Here is a 24353-nt window from a genome sequence, read left to right on the forward strand (position 1 = left end):
CGTTAGGTTAATAGGGACATTGGAACAATTCGATGGTTGGGTTTTTTCTAAAAATTCTCTTGCAATTGTTGGGAATTGTTTTGGGGAAGCCAAAGCTGTCATAATGTTATTTGTGAATCAGTCTTTGGTTATTTTTAACAGTACAGTCCAAGTCTTCCCCTGGTTAAAACACATTTTCCATAGGCTGTTTGCTTTTCACTCTGTAGACTTAGAGAAAAACAATACAGAAGGCAAGCTTTATTAAAAGGCAGTGAAACGAAATGTTGAAAAGTTGTAAAGGTTAACATCAGTTAAAACTAGGAATCTGACTAATTTTAGTTTAATTTCAGATTTATGAGAATTAGGTCCTGTTAGCTTTGAGGCATTTCATAGTCTCTGAATAGCAAGGTATACTATATTTACATGGCCTTATGGCAAAAGCTGAATACATACTTTTTTTCCTTAAAAATTTTTTATTGTAAAATATCTTACATATGAAACTCACATGCATTAAGCTTAAAAAATATTAAAATGAGTACCTATGTACTCACCACCATGCCTAGAAGGCCCATTTTTCTCCCCAAAAGCTTTTCCCTCAGGAGGTTACCAATATCCAGTTTTGTATTATTTTTTTAAAATACTTCTATAGTTTGTGTGTGTGTGTGTTCGTTCCTAAACAAGGTATTGCTTAGTTTTGTCTGTGGATTCTTCACTAATTTTGAAGCAACTTCACAGAAAAAGAAATGCTTTATTTTGTAAGAAAGAAGATTGGCAGCATGCATTCCTGCTTCTGGATAGCAGAAAGGGAAGGGGAGGCCGGCAAATGAGTGTTGCTTATGCACCCTTTATTAGGACCAGCAGGTGGCAGTAAGGGGACTTACATTGGGAAGTTTTGGTGGTTAAAGAGGTTGGGTAATAGTAATTGTGCCCCAGTTAGATATGAGCATCTGGAGTTTGTGGATTTCTAAACTCCATATCCAAATAGACTCAAGATAAAAATACATACCCTATCTACCCACACTTAACTTTCAGAAACTTATGTTTTTATAACACTTATAGCATGTATTTTAAAAATATATTTTTAAATAGCATCATTCAGGAGATCCTCTTAGAAGGGGGCCCTGGGCTGGAAGAAAGTTGGTGTGACCTGGTCCACTGCTGACCTGCCCTCTAGCCCTGTGACGTCCAACCCCCTCCCCCACTAACCTACCTCACCTCTCTGTCCAAGAGAGGGACTTATAAATGCAAAGGATTATTCAGCAATCTTAATAGCATAATTGGCAATTCTATGGTTAAGTTTTAAATGAGTGCTGAAATGTTTAGAAACTAATATGATTTAATTGCTGTATAAAAATATTGCCTCCTGACTTGTTTCCTTTTGCCCCACAGCAACACCTTACGAGTTACCCGTTCTGCTGCCCCTAGCACACTGGACAGTTCCAGCACTGCCCCTGCTCAGCTGGGGAAGAAAGGCAAAGAGTTTGAATTCTCACAGTTGGCCCTCAAAGTGGAGTTCTTGGAGTGCAGTGCCAAGGGTGGAAGAGGGGATGCGGGCTCTGCTGACATCCAGGACTTGGAGAAATGGCTGGCTAAAATTGCCTGAGAGGCAGCTCCAAAGCACAAGACCCGGATGTGTGTGATACACAGTTTTGGAAAATGGGCAGTGGTAGTCTGGAGTTGATAAGGAAGGGGTACAAAATGTGGTTAGAAACATTTCCTTGTTGAAACAAAGTACTGTTGAAACCAGCTTGGAATTTTTTTTTTTTTAAGTTCATTTCTCCCTTATGGCTGCCTTTCAAACAAGTAAGTACCTTTTATTTGATGCCTGTATCTTCCCTTTGTTAAGGTTTAACTTGATGTAGGGTCAAGGTTTTTGTGACAAGCAGACTCCACACAGAGAGGATATGATGAGATATGGCCATCACCTGAAAAGTTCTCTTATCTTCTCCTTCTATGCTTTGGTCCCTTTCTCCTGGAAACAAACCTGCCTGTGTATGAAGCTAGTTGATTTCCAGTTGCCTCTGACGTTCACAGGCAAAACATTGTCTAGTCCTTTGCGAATTTCTCTGATTTGTGGGCACAGTTAACGAAGTTTCCCCGCATGTGAAGACAAGTACAAAATAGCAGAGCCAAGCAGACAGTGGGTCTGTTCTTCATTAGCTCAGTGACTTGTCCACACTCCAGTCTTAGCACTTATGTTTCAAAAGCTTGTCACAAACCCTTGGAGTCATTCCCAGATAACAGAACTGGACATGATAAATCCCCTAATGCCAAGGGTCTAGTGTGTTCTTAGTAGTTATACTGGGAAGTGTATGGAGATTTAGGTGCTGCTCTGCTTCTCTGGATGGCCGAAGGCTCCTGGGCCATCTTCATGTGCTGCTCGAAGATCTCCTATTTTGTACTCTTGGCTAGAATGCTGTGGAGCAAATACAAAGTGAAAAAAGTTCTCTGTAAATTTCTAAAGTGCATATTCATTGATGCCAAAAAAAAAAAAAAAAAAAAAAAGTTGCCTTTTGAAGTGATGTTCTTTGCTGTCTTCTTAAACATGAGGCTTTTAAAAATGATTAGTATATTTTGTGGTAAAGAAAACAGGCTGTCTGGCTCAAAGCAATTAAATAGAATGGAATGGTGAGTACCAATGAGTGCACATGTCAGGATTCCGGCCTAACTCCTTGTTTCCTGAGCCTAAAGATTGCAACATACATAGGAACACACTCTCCTATTCCTACCTCACACACTCAAGGACAAGCCCAACTAAAGCTTACAAGGAGAGCAGGGTGGCTGTGTCCAGGTGAGAAGCCAGTTATGGAACAGTGCATTAAGAGCCATGGTAGGAGAGGCCCACAGTTCTCTGGAGCATTCAGCAGGGGCACCCCACTTGGCCTTGAGGATCAGGGGGAGTCAAAGGATAAAGCATGGGGCTGATGCCATCTGAGGGAGTGTGATCGTCCATGTACAGCCTCTGCCTGCTGTCTCACACGTCCCTTCTGGTGGGTCACTTGGGCTCTGGGAGTACACGTCACCTCAAACCATCTGGCAGAAATACTCCAGGCTCCCACCCCAAAGCATGTGTCAGCCTTGCTGCTGGAGCACGAAGACAATATAAATGAAACACGAAATGGAGAAGTCATGAGACCCTGACCGAGTCCTTACTTGAAAGCTGCTGCTAGTGTTCTTAGTGTCTTTTGGACTCTATTTCTTGCCCTTTTCCTTATTAGGCAAGTAGTAACTTAGGAAGTAGGTAAGAGCAATGAATGTGACATGCTTACATAATCACAGTAGGAGCTCATGAAAAGTCAGTGGCTTGATGCTTTTGTTAACAGGCATGTGTCCCTCTCAGCCTGTTCTTTTTTTCTGGTTAATATTTTACTTCATTGGAGGAAGCAGCACACCAGAAAAAGTGACTGAAGAAGGGGTGCAAGTTTGAATTTGATTCAAGACCTAAAGAAGGTCTTCCAGAAAAGGAAAATTCTATCTAGAACCACTAGTGGTCTCAAATGTTAGTGGGCGTCAGAATTACCTGCAATGCTTGTTAAACTGATCTGAGGACCTACTCTTAGACAACTTGATTCAATAGCAAGTCTGGTATTGCCTCAGCAATCTGCATGTTTAACCAGTCTTTTGTCAGTCATGGGGCTCCTGCGCACCCCAAGAGATGATCTGGCCTGGAGTGTCACATGTGCCTTTAATGTTGTTTTTAAAGTCTCTTGGGGCACACACCCTGCGAGTTTTTCTAACAGGGTCGAGTCGGCAGACATGGGAACTCTGACCTTGCTTCTTGCTCCTGCAGGCATTCTGTTCTTGTGGCTTTGGGCCAGGATGAGGTCACAGTGACTAGTCCTTGGGAACTGGGAAGGCTTTTGATGGGAGGTCAAATGTGCTCTCTCCACTCAGGTGGTGCCCTCTTGTGGCCCTGAAGGCATTCGACTAAAGTAGGCCCATTTTGTGAGATGGGCAGGTGTGGCCAGAGTAGAAGGATGGATATCAGGTCATGGAGACGGGCCGACTAGGCACCAGTGTATGACACAGATGAGACATTTGAGCTTGAAACACCTTAGGAACGTGGAAGTGTGTGGGCACCGAGACCTCCTAGGACAGCAGCTGCCTAATGCAAATGACCCTGTTCCCTGCTAAAGCTGAGGTGAGATGCTGTTGTGGAGGGAGCAGCTGTGATGAGTGAGCCCTGGGCACTCTGTTGGTGAATATGTCCACTTCTGGAATGGAATCTCCCAGTGGGTATGGACGTGGACAGACCCAGAGGGGTCTAGGCACTGCACTGTTTCTTCCTTTGGCTCCTCTCCAGCCCGGGCCTTGGTAACCTCCACTACCAGGTGCCTGACAGTCCACTGGGGGTTCCTAATCAACAGCAGCTGTTGGTGGTGGGGAGTCCCTGGGGTCTGTCACTTCTTCCCACTGCCTCTGTCTCAGCGCCTCCTGGGCTGTCAGTGTTCCCCTGTGGTCCTGCCTTGTATGAAGCACTGACCATGCTCTGTTGACTTAGATCATTTCAGCCAGTCTCTGCTTTTTCTTGTTTTTGAAGTTTTGGGTTCAGCACAATTGTCAAAGCTTCAGTGGGCTCATGCTTGTCCTCACCTGAAGGCCATCAGTGGCAATTAAGATGCCTATCTCTTTATCTCATCCCTTCACACATTTAAGGAAAGGTGATCACCACGCCTACCTTCATTTAAATGCGCAGGAAAACAATCCCACTTACCTTCAATCATAAAGCTCACAAGAGCCTTGTACACATTCATCCATTGGGTAAATGCTACGCCTTGCAGCAGACCATGGAAATGCTAAAAAAACACAATTCCTGCTTTAGAGGCTGGTGGCCCGGTTCTGAGGTTAAGAAATGTGCCCTTTCAGTGTGGTTTCCCTACTCTCTCAGTAGTGTGAGCTCCATCACGGCTGCACTTGACTCCTAAGTGCTGTGTGGGCATGTGGTCGGCTGCCAGCCATGCAGCCCCAACAGGACTGCCACTTTTCCATTGGCCTCTGAAATGCCAGTGTTCCCATGATGCTTATGTGTGAGGCACATGGCCATGTTCTGTTGACTTGAATATTGTTTCAAGGGTTTTTTTTTTTCTGTTGAGACAGTCTCACTCTGTCGCCCAGGCTGGAGTGCAGCGGTGCTGTCTCAGCTCACTGCAACCTCTGCCTCCCGGGTTCAAATGATTCTTCTGCCTCAGCCTCCCCTAGTAGCTGGAATTACAGGCGTGTGGCACCATGCCTGGATAATTTTTAGTATTATTAGTAGCAGTGGGGTTTCACCATGTTGGCCAGTCTGTTCTCAAACTCCTGGCCTCCATGATCTGTCCACTTTGGCCTCCCAAAGTGCTGGGATTACAGGCATAAGCCACTGTGCCCAGCCTGTGTTTCAAGTATTGAAATCATTTTGTTTCAAAAAATTGTTTTTTTTTTTAATTTGAGTTTAGCACACAGTGACCTCCACTCTCGTACACTGATGAGGAGAACCATGCTGAGCAGTGTCGCTGAATGCCACACCGTGCACTCTAGGCAGGACCTTCACCACAGCTCTGCCATCGTCCCATCCATGGCTGAGGAATCCCAACAGCACTTCCTTAGTCTGCCAAAGGCAGGAACTGCTGGACAGCTGAGTGTGAATGCTGTCTCCAGTGGGACTACTCGCTTCCCTGTAGTGTGAAGTCGTGTCACCATAAATTATTGGGGAATGACTGCTTGTCTCGGAACCACTTCGCTCAAGCCTTAGTCTGGCCCATGCAAGTACCTACTCACTGGCCCTCAGCCCTCTGTCTTGCCACATCCCCTGTACCTGCTCTGCCTCACATTTTACAACTGGCAGCCAGAAAAAGTAAGGCTTAGTAGGCAGGGACATCTACTTCTTGTCTCTTCTAATTAAAGATGGCTTCCTTGAGGTGGCAGCAGATTGGAGGGTGTTCTGGAACCTTTAGAAGCTTTAAAAGGGAGGTAATTAGTGAAGTTGGACTTGAAGAAGAGTGAGATTCCCAGGCTAGTGCAATTTACCTAATCTTGGCTTTTGTTCCTCTTTGGATTAGTCCCAGAACGGTGCTGGCTTTCTGAGCATCTTTTAGTCTCGAGATAACTGAGACCTGGAGGGGCCGCTCAGGGATGTTCCTAACTGGTGTGGGGTGGGGCTGGGGATGGAATATGGCAGCTAGATGTTGTCAAAGGTCATTATAGTTCACCTTAAGTTCTTGCCTTTAAATGGCTTTCTGAAAATCACCAGAAGCGTAAGAGATCCAGTCCCTGTACCCTCTCCCCGCTTCCTAATCCCCGAGCCATGGCAAGCAGAGAGTGGGGATGAAGGAAGATACGGTACCCCTGACTCTCAGTTCTGCCTGGAGGCTCCCTTCCCATCAGCCTTTCAGCAGAATGGAGATTAGGGGAATGTGTGTGGATTTACTCTCATGAGTGTGTCCCACCTTTCCCCCTACGGGGTTGGTGGACAGCCCAGCTCCACCAGTAGAAGGAAGAAGCAAAGCGGCAAAGGGCTTTAGGTAGTGGACATACCACCCAGGCATGAGAAGAGGGACTTTGTGGAGCACACACTTGAGGAACTCTTGTTTTTGAACCCCCCATTTATGACTGCACCACTTAAACACAGACCAGAAGCGTCGTTTTGAGAATTAGGACAGTTTATTGTTTGACCAACATGCTGAGTCTTTTCCACATTTTACACAGTTTAATGTGAAATCAACATGGCGGCTATGTCTTCTGAGCCCATAACAGATGGAATTGCCACCCTCTGTGCTCCTCACAGCCAATCACTTTAAAGGGATGGGTGAGGGGAAAGTGAGGGGAGAAGTGGACACACACCGCGAGATGCAGGCTGGCCTTCGATGCTACGGAGGTTTCCCACCTTCTGAAGGAACCATCTAAACCCCTGCTGCAAGGATTTCCTGACGAAACCACATGCTTCTGGGAGTGCCAACCAGACAGGGGTCTGGAGTCCAAGGAGTTTGCACATTGAGATCCCAAGGTTTTGGAACACCTAAATAGTTCATGTCAAACAAAAATTCAAAGGGTGTCCTGATCTGTGTGGGTGCCCGTGACAATCAGAGTAGACTTGGGGACTGGCCCTTGTGCAGTAGAGGAGCCCAAAATGCCACTGATATTCTCACTCATATGCTGGGAAGAACCTAGTGTCCTAACCAAAGAGTAGAGATGGTCTGAGGAACACGCCCACGCACAGCAGTCCTTGCTGTATAATAAACATGGAGTCACATTTGTTCACACACAGGGCAGCAATGGATGAAAAATGGAAACTTCACTGGTTCTGATCACTCCTATCCTAATAAGCAACTCGCCCTTCTCCATCCTGGTTTTCCTGCCTGTAGATAGGAAGAGTTGTGAGAGCTCTGCTTCACATAGCTGTAACAAGGTGACAATGCCTCACATTCTTTGGGGAGAGGTAGTTCGGAAACGAGTGGGCACACAATCTGCTCAGTTGATGCACACAGACATCCATCCTTCTGTTCAGCTGCCCCTCCCGTGGCTCAGACACGCCTCACCGTCCTCGGCTACCTGGTCCCATCTCATCCTGACAATCCTCACCTGCCTTCCATCTTGTGAAGGAACGAGGCTGCTCTACCTGCAGGACGCTGAAGCCAGGAGGGCCATCCCTTTATTGTCACAACTGGTACCCCCGGGCAGGGCCTCCCAGCACTGGCTAGCCACCAGGATGATGGAGACATTGCACCCCAGATGTGTCTGCACTCTTAACTACCACCATTTCAATCCTTGTTTCTGTTGCCAGAGACACTGAAACTGGTCTGGCCATTGCTCCCCGCAGACCTGGGAACGTGACTGAATGTTTAAGGATGACAAGAAGAAGAGAGCAGCGATAGCAAGGAGGCCTCTGACCCAGGGAAACTGCTGCCAACAGCTACCAAGCCAACTAGCCTTGGATCAGACAACTGCAGCCATGGTGCTCATGATTCTGATGTCACACCTTCATGATGATGTATGTATGATCACCCAGCAAGTTAGGAGTGATCAGAACCAACGTGTTTCCACTTGTAAACAGGCTGTTTGCTTTTTCCGTCTTACACTTAATTTTCCTGATGCCTGCAGAACAGGAGCTTTGTTGATAGCTTTTGAGATTTACCCCCCTCACTCCCATCATCACAAAAAAGGCCAAAAGAAGAGGATCCTGCTAATCTGCCAGGTCAGGTCTAGTCTTTGGGGAGAGGGACTGAACTGCTCAACTGAGAACACTTCCTCAAAGGAATCCTCCACTTTGCCCTCTGCTAACTCATCTGGATTCAGCAAAGATGCAATGCTCTTGCTGGGGTGCTAAGGTGATGCCATGACATCTTCTTCAAGAGCACCTAACAGTTTATTATGGAACCTTACTCTGTGCCAATTCGACCTGCAAGCAAGGGGACAAGGATGGTGCCTGCTCAAGACAAAAATCAGGGAACCAACAACTTCTGAAAAAGAGGTCTGGCTGCCTTTCCACACCCCAGGAATGGAGGGGCAGAAACCGCACCTGCGGAAGGGAGCGTCATAGAACTGCTGAGATGGGAGGACAGGAGGAAGCCACCCTCAGCCTCAGAGGCCAAGGGGCTGGGGAGAACCCAAACTCAAAGAGAGGATGTTGTGTGCATGCTAGGAAAGGCAGGACTCACTAAGGCCATGTCAAACCAAATGCTATCTTCTACTGCTCCTCTAGGCCAGGATGGAAAAACAGTCCATGGTGCCTTGGATGTGTGTGCCCATGAGAAGGGAACTGAGTTTCTACTGTTTTATAGGATGTCTTTTTAAAAAAGCTAATCTTTAGTGCCAAGAAAATAAAAATCTACCATATGTTCATTCACTGAGACCCAGTGCAGATCCCTGTAAATGGGGCGGTCTCAGAGGCCACAGGTGATGGCCCTCACTGCCAACCAGGCAGGACGCTGTCATGTGGACTCCTGTAAATTCTCTCGAGGTAAGTAAGCACTCTTCCAACAAGCACCACTTGGGGGTGTGCCCATGGTGGGGGGACACTGGCCCACACAGGCATGCACACCCGTGCATATAAAGTACATAGAGAAATGGTGGAGATATTCCTGTGGGCTATGTTTGCCTGTAGTGTAACACAACTATGCATTATTTTATTGATGGCAAGACAATCACAAGTTATTTGACAATATTAAGTATTTCTTATTTCAACACGTTGCAGTACTTTTGAATTTCCAAAACTTATCACAATGCAAGTTCCAACTTGAGAGCAGGAGAAACAAGAATATACATTGAGCACATGTATCTCCGTGAGGATGTGTTTGTGGAAGGTGTATACACAAGTCTATCTCTATACATAATTATGTACACACATATAAAAACTAAACACATGACATCTGAAACACATTCAAACATTGGTCCTTGCCTTCTGCAAGAGGTGTTCAGTGGGATCCTGCTTCCTCTCTTCTTCACCTGAAGATAAATTCCTTGCTAGAGATGAGCTGTGGCATACAGCCTCCTAGGCAGAGGGTGTGTGGCAGGCCCACTGCACAGATATCAGTCCTGCCAGATTCTGCTGCACTTACTGCCTGCCATTTCAGATTAATTTCTGAGAAGTTTCAAAATTCATTCCAACAACCTTGTGGAGTTCAGCCCACCATACCCCAGATGGTCATTCATCCCATCTATGACATGCCCAGCAGCAGCCTGGAGGGAGAGCCAATGACAGCAGGGAGGGTGGGGTTTACATTTTGGCCAGACTCACTGCCCATTGCACCTGGCTCTGTGCAGGCTCAGGGCGGTAAGTCTGAGTCTATTTGGAATGCTGGCCAAGTAGGTTATATCACTTAGTGGGAAGAGAGAGTTCTCTTCAGAGACTCTGCAGGTTCTCAGGACTAAACCACTCTCAGGAATGAATCAAAAATGGAAGAGATGGCTCTCTGGGGGCAAGTCCTAGTGCCCTGGGCAGCCTTCTGGAGACCCCACCTGAACTATACCCTCAGGTGACCACAGCGCAGCCGCAGTAGCCAGAAAGATATGTCCACAAAGACTTCAACTGTGCCATGCCAGTGGGTAAAAACAGCAACAAATCAGCTTTTCCAGAAAGCACTCAACAGTATTAGCAGCTGAGGCTCTAAGAACATGGATCTTTCCAGGTGGTGGTTCTGCAGACAACACCCCCACCTCCCCAATCACAGAGGATCAACTCCGGCTGGTACAGGCTCCAGCTTCCCTGACATCCAGGAGGAAGGCTTCAGGATGGCACGCTGCCCAACATCACACAGAGTTTCTTAGACTTGGCCCAGGCATGTGTACTGACTGCTGGGTGGGCTGGTTAAAATATTTTCAGAACTACACATGGCACCCCAGTCTATAAACCATGCACCACGCAGCTGCAATTGCCAACAGCACCCCATCCTTCTGATGGCCTCTTGCTCTGCCAGTCCCTGAGGGCACAGAGAACACAAGGTTGCCTGTACCCTCAACCCCCTTCAAGGCTTTTCAGGGAAGGAGAAAGAGAGGTGGGAGCAGCTCCCCCTGGGGGCTGCTGCCGGGCTGCCTAGAGCCCCCAGGCCTTGGTCTCAGCTCCACACAAGGTTGACGACCCACTCTGGCCATGGAAGGACAGAGTCAGAGCTACCTTTTCAGAGGCTGATGTGTTCAACCAATGTTTGATTTAAATGGAGTAGGGCCTGGAGAGTGGGGCCAGATGGCCCCAGACTGAAGCCTAATTAAGTTGCTCAGTTAATTGTTTTAATTTATTGGGCTGGGGATGGGAGGAAGGCAGAGGTGATGAAAGGTTCAAAGAGAACAGGAAGGAGGAGGTGTGTGGAAAGGTTCTCTATAAGTTTACAAATATACAAAAACAAAAAGCACATCTTTCAAATAAAAATGACTACATTTTTATCTGGCAAAAAATTGTATACACATGATTTAAATTTTTTTTAAATTTTAACAGTTTTTGGCAATCTTAATAAAGTACAATATATTACAACCAAACCAAAAAATAGTTGTTTAAGTAACAGCTGTTAAGAGTGATGTGATCCCTGATGCCCAGCCTCCCTCCCCATCCCACCCTACTCCTAGAGACAGAGAGAAAAGAAAAATCCTCCCATCTTGATAACTCGGTTCCCTCCCCCCTTAGGAAGCTAGCCAATAGGAAGCAACACAACAAGCAAGGAGTGTCATGGGAAGCCGCAGGTCGGCTCTGCATTAGCAGGAGCAGCCGCCCTCGCTGGCCGGGGGCTCCTGGGGTTTGTCCAGCTTGATGTCGATCACTGCAGGGGGACGGGCTAAGGAAGATGACTCTCCTGGAGAAGCTGCCACCCCACTCAGCCCTGTGCACTGTACCCTTCAGCTACTGCTCTGTTTCTCTGCAAACACCTAGGGACTTGGCTCTTGGTTTGGCTGGGCTAGGAAGGATGCAATACCAACTCCCACCTTGCCTCCTCTTCCCGTCACCCGTCCACTTCCCCCAGCGCCTGTCCACCCAAGCAAAGCTTGTCTTGCCTGGGCTGTGGGATCACCATCCATACCAAGGCCAGGGAGTCCCTTTCCCAGAAGCCTTCCCTTGACCAGTGCTCAAACGCCAGCTCCCAGCCCTGGCCTCAGCCCGGTTACTTGTCAGCCCCACTCAAAGTGCAATGGAGATGAAGAGCCCGCTGGGTTCACATCTCAAAGCACGGGGGTATGTGGGCCTTGCCTAATTGGCAGCAGGAGGAAAACCCTCAAACTTTAGTTAGAACACATCACTTAGATCCTGAGGATGGCTATTGTGAGAAGCCACATCCATGGGGCCTAAGCACAGCCCCCTCGCCAGCCCTTTCCACTGGTGCCCTCAGGGGCTGTGGACTAGAGAAGCACTTACCAGAACCACCAGAGGGACTGGTTCCAAACGCACAGCCAGGCTGGCCCTCTGCCTTCCTCATCGGGCTCAAAACCAACACTGTGTTTGAGGTTTTAGCCTTGCATCAAACCAGACGTAATTAGAGCTGAGGATCAGGTCCTTCGATACCTCACAGAATTGCTCTTCCTGGACAGGGCTTTGGTGCCGGCTGTAGACGACTGCCCTGAGACAGGGGTGTGTGGGGTGTGGTGGTATAAGAAGCACTGTTTTGGAACTTCTTGCTGGCATCCTAGGATGCTTTTGTGGCTCCTATTTGAGGACAACAGGAGAGGTTCTTTTGGTTTAAGTATTTCGAAAAGCCATGCTTCTCCTGAAGTTCACATTTTCTTTCCTTGTCTTGGCTGTGAGAATGCTCAGAGCCAACTTTTTGGCCACCTCTAACAACCATGCAGCCATGGCATATATTTTGAGTATGACTTTATCTCTGACTTTTCTTTGCTTTTCCTACCTTTATTCTCCCTGTGTGTGTGCGTACACACATACACATACACCTTTATCTTGTGTGTACGTAGGTATATGTATCTTATACCATGGCAGTGTATAAATAAATAAGTAAATACATAATAAGCCAGTGTCTTCCTTCCCACTGCCCACTGCAGCCCACCTTTTGTTCTCTCTACTCCAGTCAAGCAACCTACTTCTCTACCGCCTATCATTTTTTGGCAAACCCACTGTCAGGAATGCCCTGCTGTTTCTCCCAGCTGCAGTTCTATGGCCCATGCCAGCAGCGCGATCCCCTTCTGTATTGCTGGCCTGGGCACAGGCCTCCTTGAGGTTTCCTGGTCTTCTCTGAGTGCCCCTCTGAGCCCAGCCAGCTCTCTCTCAGCATAGTGGCTTCCCAAAGTCAGCTCTGGTGACAATCATGTCACACTCTGCTACAGAAACAAAGCGTCCATGGATTTCTCACTCTGGCATTTAAGGCCTCCCCATTTAAGGTCACCCCAACCACCTGTTGATGCGAGTTCATCCCCTTCCCTCTATCACATACCAAGGCTCCACCCACCAGATTTTCCGCACTTTAAACATGTCCTATGCTTTCCTTCTTTCCTTTGTTCATGCTGTTCTTTCCTTCTAGAAGTGATGCTCCCTCCCCAACACCCAGCCTTCCTCCCCATTTCCACCTCTAAAAATGTCCTCACTCCTTGGTCCAGGGTGCACGCGTTAGTGGCCTCTCCTGCTGAGCACTTGCTCTGTGCTGAGCACTATAAATGCGCTCCCTCACTTCCACATTAGACCTCGTGCAGTGGGGAGTAAGAGCCACCTTCCAACTGGGAAGCTGAGGTGCCCAGGTACAAACCCAAGGCTATCTTGACTGCAGCCTTCTACTTTCAATGACCTGGCTGTGCTAAGCCCCTTGTGGACTAGCTTCTCAGGCTCAACACTACTGACATTTTGGGCCAGACAATTCCATGTTATGAGGGGTTCCTGTACACGTAGGACGATCAGAAGCATCCCTGACCACTATCTATGAGATGCCAGTTAAACCCCATTCCCCCTCCCCCAATTTATGGCGAGCCAAAATGTCTGAAGACATTGCCAAATGTCCCCTGTGGGGAGGGGAGGGAAGGGCTATCAGTCCTGGTTGAGAACCAGTAGTCTAGCTTAAAGCTTGGCCACCGTTACAGCACGACGTTCTGCCCAGTATTGAAGTCACCTACTACCACTAAAAAAATCTCACGTGCAATTTGAGTCACAATTCTTTTGTACACTGCACAGCAGTAGTTCTCAAATGGATTGCATCAAAATTTTCTGGGATATTTGTTAAAAATGTCTCGCTGGGTCCTACCTTGGTAGATGCAGCGATGGGCCCCAGATGTGTGTTTTTAACAAGTTCTTTGGAGAGTTCCAACACACAGACATCCAGGAAACCAATTCTACTGATACTCCCTGAACAGCCCTGTCCAAAGAACTTTCTCCGATATTCTATATCTGCACTGTCCAAGATGTCACCATTAGCAACATGGGCAACTGGCCACTTGAAAGGATGCTAGTGCAAGTGAGGAAATGAACTTTCAATTCAACCGCATTTTAACTAATTGAAGTCGGAACAGCCACATGTGGCTGCAGAATTGGAGAGCACAGGCCCAGCTCATCTGCTACGAGCTTTCACACAGGCTCCCGTTTAATGTCACCTCCTTCCTTGTTACGGCACGTGCTGCTGAAATGCAGTGCTCAGGGGCCGCTTGCTGATGATGGAGAGGATAGGGAAGAATGACTGGACCCATGTCTAAATAATGCGCCAGAAGGGGAAACTCACGGTTTCTCATAAGCCTCAAGAGGTTTGGCATGTGCCTTTCCGGCAGGCATGGCCACAGCACACCCACCTCTTCCCTCTGGGTCAAGTGTGGCCCATTGCGGGCCACAATCACTGCCCACTGTCCCTTCTCCCTGGTTCCTGGAACAGTGATGGGTGGGCCCAGACAGCCGGTTACAAACTTACCCCCTACTGCTGGGTATGCTCCCGCAGTCCCAGCGCCCCTGACTCTACCGCAGCGCAATCCTCTCCGTATCTGGAATGTCAAAGCACACCACAGCCCCACCAGAGAGTGCAACAGGGCTGTGGAATCCAATCATTTGGATGTGGTTCCAGCTCTGAATTAAGGAGCTGGGAGGCCTTGGGCATGCTCTATCTGGTTGGGGTGTCACTGTCCTCACCTGCTTAGAGCCACTTCATGAAGTGCCCACACTATTGCTGCTCCTTTGCATAAGCCAGCCTTATTCAGAAAGAGTTCAGGGCCCATGCGATGGAGGCATACTGTATTTGAGCAGAAAGTGGGAGTCGGGGGGTTGTGTATGAAGAAGCAGTAAGGGGCTTATGGCTCTACCATTTGGTGGCCCCTTGGCCCCTACTTTGCTGAGAGAGCAGACCAGTGGAGGGTGCTGCTGGGCAGAAGTATTGGCCAGAGCGGCCCTGAGGGGGCCTCCTGTCTTGAATGTGAAGAAGAGGTGCAGCAGCCCCCCATCTGGACCTGCAAGCAGCAGATGGAAGCCTCAAGCCACACGTTCACCAAGCCCTGAGCCGAGCAGGTGAGGCCAAGTGTGAACAGTTTATACAGCGCCACAAAGCAGTGCCTCTGTGTGTCTGCTCTCAATGTTGAACACAATTATGAACATGACCCCAAAGCACCCACCTTCAAAACACCTGGATTTGGACTGTGAGTAAGCAGAAATGCCAGCACCCCACCCCCAATGAAGCAGAGTGACAGCTGCCTCTGCCTGGTCCCTCTGGGACCTCTGGTGGCCGCTCCAGCACCTGCCTCGTGAGAAGCCCAGCAAGCTGGCTCCTGGGCAGAAGTGAGAGGATGGGGGTACATCTACCCAGATGAGGGGACCCCACAGCTAGAAAAAGGGACGCACGCCACATCGCCCTGTGCAGTCTGTTTGCAACCTGCCCTGTATCCTTTCTCCCAAGGGGCCCAAAGGTCAGTGGTAGCTGGATGAAACGCTAGGCATACCAGGACGATGATGAGCTCGCTGTCACCTGCACTCAGCCCAGTCTGACCTGATCGTGGGCCCAGCCTGGAGCCCTGAACAGCGCGACTCTGGGAGAATGTGAATGAAGTGATCACCACTCACCCTGGCCAGTGTGCCGCACCTTGGGAGCTGGTGGGATGGAGAGCGGGCACTGCAACCCTTCCCCTCGTTGGCAGGCACAGCGGAGATCGCCTACACCTTGTCTGCCCCTCTCCCTTGGTCCTGCTCCTATGTTTGCCCTTCAGGTTGGCTTCTGTATGTTCCTGGAACCTCAAAGGAGTCCCATGTGACAGGTGACTTCATGGGGGCTCTCTCCTGAGCTCTGGAGCCTGGCTCTGCTACTGAGAGCCGTGGGGTGCCCTAGTCAAGTTTCTGAGCCTCAGTTTCCTCATCTGTGATTGGAGTCTTATAACTGACCAACCAGGAGATACTCCTCAAACCTCCTCCTCTCGGCCACTGCTTGTCCTCTGGCGACACACAGACCATGGGATTGCTGGGGCACCTGCTCCTTGGTGAGCCTTCCTGCCCGCTGCCCCCGCCTGGGGGAAGGGTCTTGAGTCTGCTCAGAGAGCTCCTTGAGGAAGACTGGAGAGGCCCAGCTTCCCTCAAGGCCTGTGTCAGGCTCCCCTTTGCTGTAGCCCTGAGACTCACAGTGTCCTGCCTGCCCTGCCCCAGCAGCTCCATCAGGCCTCCAACATTAAGCTGTGTGCTCCTCTCGCTTTTTATTCTTATCAGCCCGAAGGTGCCCTTCCATCTTCCAAGTGCCCTTCTCTGATCTGCCAGGGATGTCTACCCTCAGAGGCCTGTGGGATCAGCGGGGGATGCTAGAGAGCTGCTGCATAGGGACAGGTCCATTCTAAAGGATGCCAGCCAGGGATCTGCGTGCCTGGCTTCTGGTGGCTTACTCAGGCGGGGACATCTGACTAGGTGCAGGGGAGGCCCAGGTGTGGGCAATGCCTTCCCCTGCTGAAACAGTTTTCATCTGATCCTCTCAAATGCCCTTAGAGAGACAGTGTCGCACATGGAATAGGGCTGGATATGGAGGAAGCAAGCCTGAGTGTGAATCCTAACTCTGTAACTGCTGTGTGACACTGGGCAAACCAGACTACCTCTCTGAACCTCCATTTCAGCATCTAGGTGTCTCTTCAGGTTGAGGCTGGTCAGTGGGTGATGTGCAACTGTCCCACAGATTGGTGGGGAGCCTGAGGGGCTATTCAGGGCTGGGCAGAGAAGGCAGGCGGGACAAGGAGGGGGCATCTGTCTGAAGGGGGTAGCTGTCTCGAGTAGACTGAACCATGTTGAGATCATATCCCCAGTAACAGAGCCTTCCTTGCAGTGGAGACTCTGCCTGTGTTCATGAAACCCACACCCATGCTCACTGTAAAGAGGGGCAGTCGCTGTTCTCACTCCCCACCACACAGCATCACTCTGTGCACACCCCTTTGGTATCTTCCTGCTATTCTGGAAGAAGTAGATGGTTAGAGCCAGATGGGGCTCCAAACCATGGGGTTCAGCTGCATCCTGTCTAGAGGAGGCCCTGTGCCATTTGCGGCAGACCAGGGAAGGCCGGGCAGGGACTGGGTGAGTGTCTGTCCACTGCAAGTGAATAAATGGCTCCTATACATCTTTTCACTTACTTGTCAAAGGAAAAGGATACTTCCTTCTTTGCTTTTCTCCTGGACATTCTCCATTCCAGGTAGAGCCGACGCCACACGTCGAAAAAGCTGGAAAGATGAAGAAATGCAGCGTGAACCCCAACCCTGGCCCTCCCCTCTGCTCCTCACTGCGCCTGTACCCTCTCCCCTCTTCCCCTCCCAACCTGCAGCTTTACTCTCCCATCTGCCCAGCGGACGGTGCCCTCAAAGGCAGGGGCTGTGCCTACATTCTCTCTCCCCCACCTGCAGTGCCTCTCACAGCATCAGGTCTGGGCAGGCCTCAGTAGCTCATGGAAGGAACAAAGCTGTGGACTCTTGCCCAAGCAGACTGGCCACAAGGTCACTGGGGTAAGCTTAGGTCATGGCAGTGACTGCAAAGGACCTGCTCTGGTGCAGAAAATGGTTTGGGCCTCCAGGTACAGGCCTTAAGGTGCACACAGCCCTCATGGGGACCAGGCGTGGGGAACTGATACGACCTTGAGACGAATGACTCTGCTCAGGGAGCCCTGCAGGTCCGGTGCCAAGGCAGCGAACAGCAGGGCCCGGGCCACATGGCACAGCAGTGAGGCTTCTCTGAGAGCGCGAGGGATGCAGGAGTGTGAACACAATCTTTTGGGCTTGTTTGGATGTGGAGTGTGAGTTGTTGACTGTGGGAGTGTGTGTACAGTGTATGTGTTTTATCTGTAGGACTGCGTGGAGAATGTGTGTGTTGTGAGTGATAGGTGTGGGTAGGTGCATGTGTGTCTGTGTAAACATACAGGAGAATGTGTGGTGTGTGTGAATGTGTGGTATCTTTGTGTGCGTGTTTGTGTAAATGTGGGGGGAATGTGTCTATAGTGTCTCCTTGGTAAGGTGCGTGTCTGCATACATGTGTGTTTTCTGTGTGTGTGTGTGTGTGCACGCACGCGTGTGTTGGGGCAGGCATGGGTGGCAGGGGACAGGTGGCAAGTGGCAGATAGGGTGCGGGCAGAGATGGAATCTTGGAGGTGACAAGTACAAGGCAGAAGTATGAGGCACAGAAGACTCTGAACGGCTATGCTCCAAATGCTGGTCCCCTGCAAATTCCTATGTTGAAACAGAATCTCCAATGTGACAGTATAAAGAGGTGGGACTTTAGGAGGTGCTTAGTCAGGAGGGTAGAGCCCTCATGAACGGGATGAGCGCCCTTAGGAATGAGGCCCGAGGGAGCCTGTCTGCCCCTTCCACATTGTGAGGATGCAGCAGGAAGGTGCCATCTAGGAGAAAATGGGCCCTCACCAGACTGAATCTGCCTGCACCTTGACTGTGGAGTTCCCAGCCTCCAGAGCTGTGAGCAATACATTTCTGTTGTTTATACGCTACCCCACCTATAGTGATTTGTTACAGTAGCCTGACAGGACTAACCCAGGAGCACTCCCTGCTCTCCTCACAAATACGAATTACAGGAGCTGGGTGGGCTCTGGGCTCATGCCCTCCACTGCATGAGCTCTCTGAAGACAGGGTGAGTCTTATTCATGGCCTCACCCCAGAGCCCAGCCCCAGCTGAGCACCCGGGCTGAGTGACAGGGCTAAAGGCCGTGAGGGCCCAAGGCGGGAAGCTCCTGGTGGGCCCAGCACGGTGTGAGAGCCTTGTGGGCGGGCTGCAGAGGAGGCTCTGCGGTAGGGTAGCTATTAGTAGGCAAGGGTACAAAGGACCTGGGCCATCCTTCCTGAGCTTTCCTTCATGGCATTGGCCCTGGGCGGCTCCTATCTGCCTGTCTGGCTCTCAAAACGGTCACAGCCCTGACTAGTGGCCCAAATGCCACTAGGGATTTTGAAGGGTGCTCTAGGGTCAGGTACGGGTTTCTGTAAGTGGAAATGCTCACATTTAGATCCAGGAGTCTGCACTGCATGGAGACTCCCCTGAGCCACGTAGGGTCCGAAACGGACCACATTTAACTCCTGCTAAACCACTGCGTGGGTTCCAGAGCACTCTGGGGGTGGGGGCATCAGTGCCTCCCTGACTGCTGAGGCAGATGCTACCTGCCCTATGGACCTGCTGGTGCTGCCCTCCCTCTGCTTCCCTGCTTCCCATTACTTTAGCGCTCCCAAAGAGCAGCAGCCCAGTCTCTCCTCCATGGCCCCCGGGAGCAGGAAGGACCATGGCAGCTTCAGCCCCACACCAAGGGAGGCTGGGAACAGATGGGAGTGAGTGGAGCCCTGCTGAGGGCACTCCAGTTAGGGTGGGGCGCTGAGTCCTGGAGCTTTGGGGCCCCCAGTGTCACACAGTGTCCCTTCCACTCTGTCTCTTCTTGTCGCTCTGCCAGCCCACCCTCCCCATTGCCACCAGCACTGTTCGCACAGGGCAAACCATCACTGCATCCAAAAGGCCAGTGCTGCATACACAGCTTGCCGAGGGTTCCCAGCAATGCGGGGGGCAGGGCAGAAGCGAACGCCAGGCCAACCACACTCCTCATCCAGAGTCCCCTCCCCACACCTCGGGCACCCTGCAGCCACACCTGTGCTGCTCCCCTGCTTGGCATGCCCTCCCTCCTCACCACCTCTCCAAGTCCTATTTGCATCCCCAGTGGCAGGAGTTCTCAACCTTTCCGTGAGCCAAGGACCACTCTGGCAGTCTGGTGAAGCCCATGGACTCCTTTGAAGTATGTGAAATCAACGACATAGGATGATAAAGGGAACTACTGAGTACTGGAATACACCTCATCGACATTCGTGCTTCCTTATGAACACATTGAACAGTGAGAACTAGTAAGAGATCTAATAACTACTGTGACACTGAAACACTGATGCATGTAAAGTTCAAGGTATCTGCAACACTGTGAGGTGATGGGAAGGCATCTGTGATTTCTACTGGTGGTAAAGCCATAGGCACCACTAATACGACTGAGCGTCATTGCCTACATTAATCATTGAAGGACAAACAGACATCCTTCAGTGCTATGGACGGGTTAGTGGTTAGTGAAGATAAAAGGTGCAATGTTTTCCAGCCCTGTCTGCTGATCTGCTAAATTCCATCCATGGACCACTCAGGGGCCCTCATGCTGCAAGGCTCAGCCCTAACTCCACTGCCTCACCCTCCTGTGAGTTCCAGCCACACCATGGTGGGCTCTTTTCTCTAGGCCTGAGTTGCCCTCCGCAGCCCTAAGCACTTGCTAAGTGCAAGGCATGAACCCCAAATGCTGATCGGATTGAATTTTCCTGCATGCGTCATCCGAAGTGGGGTGAGGGGCTAGGGAACCACTGCTTCCCTCAGCCACCTGGAAGCTGGTGGCTGGACACTCTTAGGGACTGCTACGTGGGCTGTGATTGGCCACTGCTATGGTGGCTGGTGACTTACATTCTCCAGTCGCCATGCCCGGAGTGCTCCCTCCCTCTCTTGGGCTTTACCAGCTCCAGAAATTAGCTCTCCCCGCCCTGGGCGCATCTATGGGTGTTCTGGTTGGCTGCCCCAACCCCGCCACCAGCCCCTCAGGGCAAGGCAGGTCTGAGCCTGAGGCTGACCACAGGACCACATCGTGCCAGGCCCGGTGCCAGGTGTGTCCTCACCTGCTTCACATTGTAGCCAGTCTTCGCGCTGGTCTCAATGAACATGACGCTCAGTTCTTTGGCGCGCTGCTCCCCCTCCTCGATGGTTATCTGCCTAGAGATGAAGGGAAGGGGGGAAATCAGTTCAGCAGAGGAGCAGCCCCTGGCAGAGATGAGGAGGGACCCGCCCAGCACGGCAGAGGGAGCCCACCAGGCCCTTGGTCAGCCCTGAAGACAGGCTCTGATCCCAGGGGTCCCTCCTGGGCACCAACCATAGTCTCTAGCACAAAGCGAGCACCAGGGAACAGCAGGACACTATCCCCTTCCCCCACTCCTTCCTTCGTGTCTTCTCAGCTTCAAAGCAGGCCCTGGGGTAGGGATGCCCCACGCCTGCCTTTCCCAGTAGTAATTACTGCAGAGCTTGTGCTTGAGAAGAGATTCAAGCCACACAGTCCACTCTGGGTGGTGCTATTAGTCGCATTTTCCGTATGAGAACACTAATGCTAAAAGTGTCTCCCCCGGGGCCACAAAGCTGCTTAGCAGAGAGGGCTCCATGATGGGGCAAGCAGAAGTGGGTGAGGGTATGAAGGGCCTAGGTGCCCTTTGTACTGGGATTTGAGCCCAGTTTTCCTTACTTTAAGGACAGGACTCTAGTAAAGCAGGCTCTAATTCAGATGATTCCTCAGGTGCTCAAGGGACACTGCGGAAGCCTGCACTGCTTGCTGGAGTCCATGGCCTGTCACTTTATCTGCCCAAGTCAGGGTCACGTGAAACGAGTGGACAGCGTACACACATGGCACCTCAGTTCTCCCTGTGCATGGAGGGCAGCATGGAGGAGACTCTTCAGAGAAAGCTTCATGCCAGATGCAGCCACAAACCAGGCTAAGCAGGCTACAGCTATAGGTTTGTGGTCTGAATGCTCTGCATGCTCACACCTAGGGCCCAGGGTGTTCACACCCCCATGCACACTGGTGCAGACACTTCACAGGCACAGACAGTTCGCAGTACACACACTGGGGCTTAGGGAACTGCTGTGTCTGGGGCAGTGCTGTGGCCATGGCAGGGTCTTAGACCATGCACTGCTGGGCCAAGCCAGGTGCACAGGGCTCTGTGTAGACAGCACACGGAGGAGTGCCCCGCCCCTGCCTGGTGGTGGAAGACAGGGCTTCACAGATGAGACACCCAGGGGTGAGAGTCTACCAGGTGTTCTCAAAGCTCCTAGTGTCTCAAGGGACCTTTTCCGGATGCATGGTCAGAAGCACAGACACACCACCCACGCATCCCAGAGCTCCCCGTCCAGGAGCAGCTGGAGAGGAGTGGAGGGTGGTACCCTGCACCTGTGTGCCCTTTGCACCTACCTCTTATCAGCCAGGTCCGTCTTGTTGCCCACCAGCATGATGATAACATCACTGCCCCTCTCTGTCCTGACGTCGTCGATCCACTTAGAGGTCTGTTGGAAGGAGTTGAGATCTGGAGGCAGAAAGTGAGGAAAAACTGAAAGCCAGGGCCAGCCACCAGCAGGAGATGGGAAGGGGATGTGTGAGCCAGGAGCAGGAGGGAGGGTGAGCATGTGCCCTCAGATACCCAGGGAGGGTACGAGCTCAGTCAACACAGATCAGCCAGGTAGGGCCTTTCAGAGGGAACCGGGCCCTGCCCTGCAGCCCTGGGAGCCGCCTGCACTGTTTAGCCGCCCTTTGTGGGAGAGGAATCACCCCATCTGGAAGATCATGGCGTCATGATTTGCTACATGAAATAGTGGCTTTAGGGGCCCGCCTGAGAGTCAGACCTGACTCTGGGGATTCAGAGTGGAGTGTGAGAACTGGGTCACACGTGTGTGCATATATACACACACACACACACACACAACTTGGCAAGTTTGGAAACAGTGAGGGGTGGGCAGAGGAGGACACAGAAGCCTCTAGGGAAGGAAGGACCCTACTGAGTGGCCTCCCCACCAGGGGAGCTCAGGAGAGTTAGGGGAAGGCCAGAGGGATTTCTGAAGAGAACCCTCAGGCTCTGCAGGTGAGAGGAGGGGAAAGGTGGCCCCAGGACTAGTCAGGGGAGCCAGGTGCACTCAAAAATCCAGGAGAGACAAGGCCACTTCTTGGCAGCCTGACCTCCCTCAGCTGCCATGACAAGCCTTGCAGGGCAGAGCAGCTCTAAGGCAAAGCCCACCACTCCGCAGCCTGCACACCCAAGGGGAGGGGAGGCAGCTGTCCTCAGAAGCCTCAGTTTCACACAGCCTGGTATCCCTTCTGATGCGCCTCAGGCCATGTGAACTCAGGCCCTTATGGGCCCAGCTCCCACCTGCACTCAGGTGTGGATGGGGCCTGTGGTCAGAAGAGGGGTGGACAGAGGGGGCGGGCAGAGCCAGGGCAGCAGGATGGGTGGTGGGGGCATGCACCAACGTGGGGTCACACATGCTTCCTTGTGTGATTTTAGGGCTGTGGACAGCACCTAGGGCATCCGCCCACTTCATGGTAACCACAGCCCTGAGGGCTTATCAGGTGTGTTCCATTACAGCAGCCTTGCAGGTCTGGCTTCTGCATCGGCCCCCGCCCCCACCTCTGGCCCTGTGCGCCCTCGAGGCTGTGCAGTCCTGTTAAGAACACCTGCTCTGGCCTGAAGAGCCACGGTGCTGGAGAAGGATTACCAGTCTACTGCACTTCCAGACCCCCTTGGCCTACCTTCCCAGGGAGTCCTGCACCCACAGCTGCTGGGCCGGGGTTGACCTAGGGACCAGCGTCTTCTCCCATGGTGACACACATACAGAAGTAGCTCCTTAGGGAGCTTTCTGACAGCCAGGGAGAGGGAGGGTGCAGAGAGGCTGGAGCAGGGCCGACCTTGTGAGCATCTGCTCACACCACATGCTGGCCCCTGCTCTGAGCAGGGCCAACCTGGCCCTGTAAATCCCTGCCTGTTGCAGGAGGGTGGGGGGCAGTGGAAAACATGTTGGTGTTCAAAGGCAACTCACCACTGCTCCCTGCCTTTCTCCATTTAGGGAGCAATCGCACACACGTGTGCACACAGATGCATGTGCACAAACATGCATACACACACACGCATACACACAGGCCTGGCCACAGTCACACCTGGGCCCTGGAACCCCCAATGAGCCACCCTCCCTTAGGCGCAGACGCTCACTCACTTGTGATGTCGTACACCACCACAGCCACTGTGGAGTCCCGGATGTAGCTGGGGATCAGGCTGCGGAACCTCTCCTGACCAGCTGTGTCCCAGAGCTGCAGTCGCACCTGTCTCAGGGAGGGTAGGACCACAGGCAGATGGGTCAGTGGGGCAGTGAGGTCCTCCTGGTCCGGGGAACTGGGAGAGCCAGGCTCTGCAATGCTGGCAGCACCAGCTCCAGTCCCCAGTGTCGGCAGGGGCTCTCAGTGGTGACCAGCTAAAGATCCTAGGGGATAAGCCCAAAGGAACCCTCCCTGTCCCTCCCAGTCCTAATATTAGGTGCTCACCGTGCGGTCCTCCAAGTACATGGTTTTTGACAAGAAGTCAATCCCAATGGTTGCCTGTTAGAGAAAAGCACAGAACAGTCAAAACCAAAAGGTCTCATGCAAAGGGGCAAAAGCCTGGTGACCGCAGGTGGTGGCGTAACCAGCAAGAGGGGACGTCCATGTCAGGTCTAACGTGGCCATCCTCTGTCCTCCCTGCCCCTCCACCCACTACTCAGCAGCCCTCTTACTGAGGGATCAAGCTGAGGAAAGATGGGGGTGGCCTTTATAGGGCGAGATCCTCTCTGGAGAGGGAAAGTGCTTCGGGAGCAGTGAGAGCACCGTGGTGAGGAGGCCGCCCCAGGAGCAAGGCCACTCAGGCCACTCAACACACATATCCTGCCCTCCCCACCTGGGCTCCCTGCCTTGTTCCCCTCA

At 51.4% G+C, this 24353-nt stretch overlaps 2 protein-coding genes across 5 annotated transcripts in view; one reads left to right on the forward strand and one right to left on the reverse strand.

Moving 5' to 3' along the window:
* SRPRB (SRP receptor subunit beta) overlaps positions 1-3298 on the forward strand; it is a 35811-nt gene extending 32513 nt beyond the window's left edge. For all 4 annotated transcript variants that reach the window (XM_050779659.1, XM_050779656.1, XM_050779658.1 and 1 more), the window contains one exon: positions 1369-3298. In XM_050779659.1, the coding sequence (XP_050635616.1) occupies positions 1369-1582 (214 nt within the window). In that variant the 3' untranslated portion in view covers positions 1583-3298. The remainder of the gene's footprint in view (positions 1-1368) is intronic.
* A 3300-nt stretch (positions 3299-6598) lies between these two features.
* The window catches only part of RAB6B (RAB6B, member RAS oncogene family), a 68721-nt gene continuing 50966 nt past the window's right edge, over positions 6599-24353 (reverse strand). The window contains exons 3-8 of the mRNA XM_050779668.1: positions 23940-23993; positions 23615-23720; positions 21825-21936; positions 20488-20581; positions 16965-17031; positions 6599-11204 (exon numbers count right to left, since the gene is read on the reverse strand). Of these exons, the coding sequence (XP_050635625.1) occupies positions 11140-11204; positions 16965-17031; positions 20488-20581; positions 21825-21936; positions 23615-23720; positions 23940-23993 (498 nt within the window). The 3' untranslated portion in view covers positions 6599-11139. The remainder of the gene's footprint in view (positions 11205-16964; positions 17032-20487; positions 20582-21824; positions 21937-23614; positions 23721-23939; positions 23994-24353) is intronic.

The sequence above is a fragment of the Macaca thibetana genome, chromosome 2 (genome assembly GCF_024542745.1).
Source record: "Macaca thibetana thibetana isolate TM-01 chromosome 2, ASM2454274v1, whole genome shotgun sequence".
NCBI classification, from domain to species: domain Eukaryota; kingdom Metazoa; phylum Chordata; class Mammalia; order Primates; family Cercopithecidae; genus Macaca; species Macaca thibetana.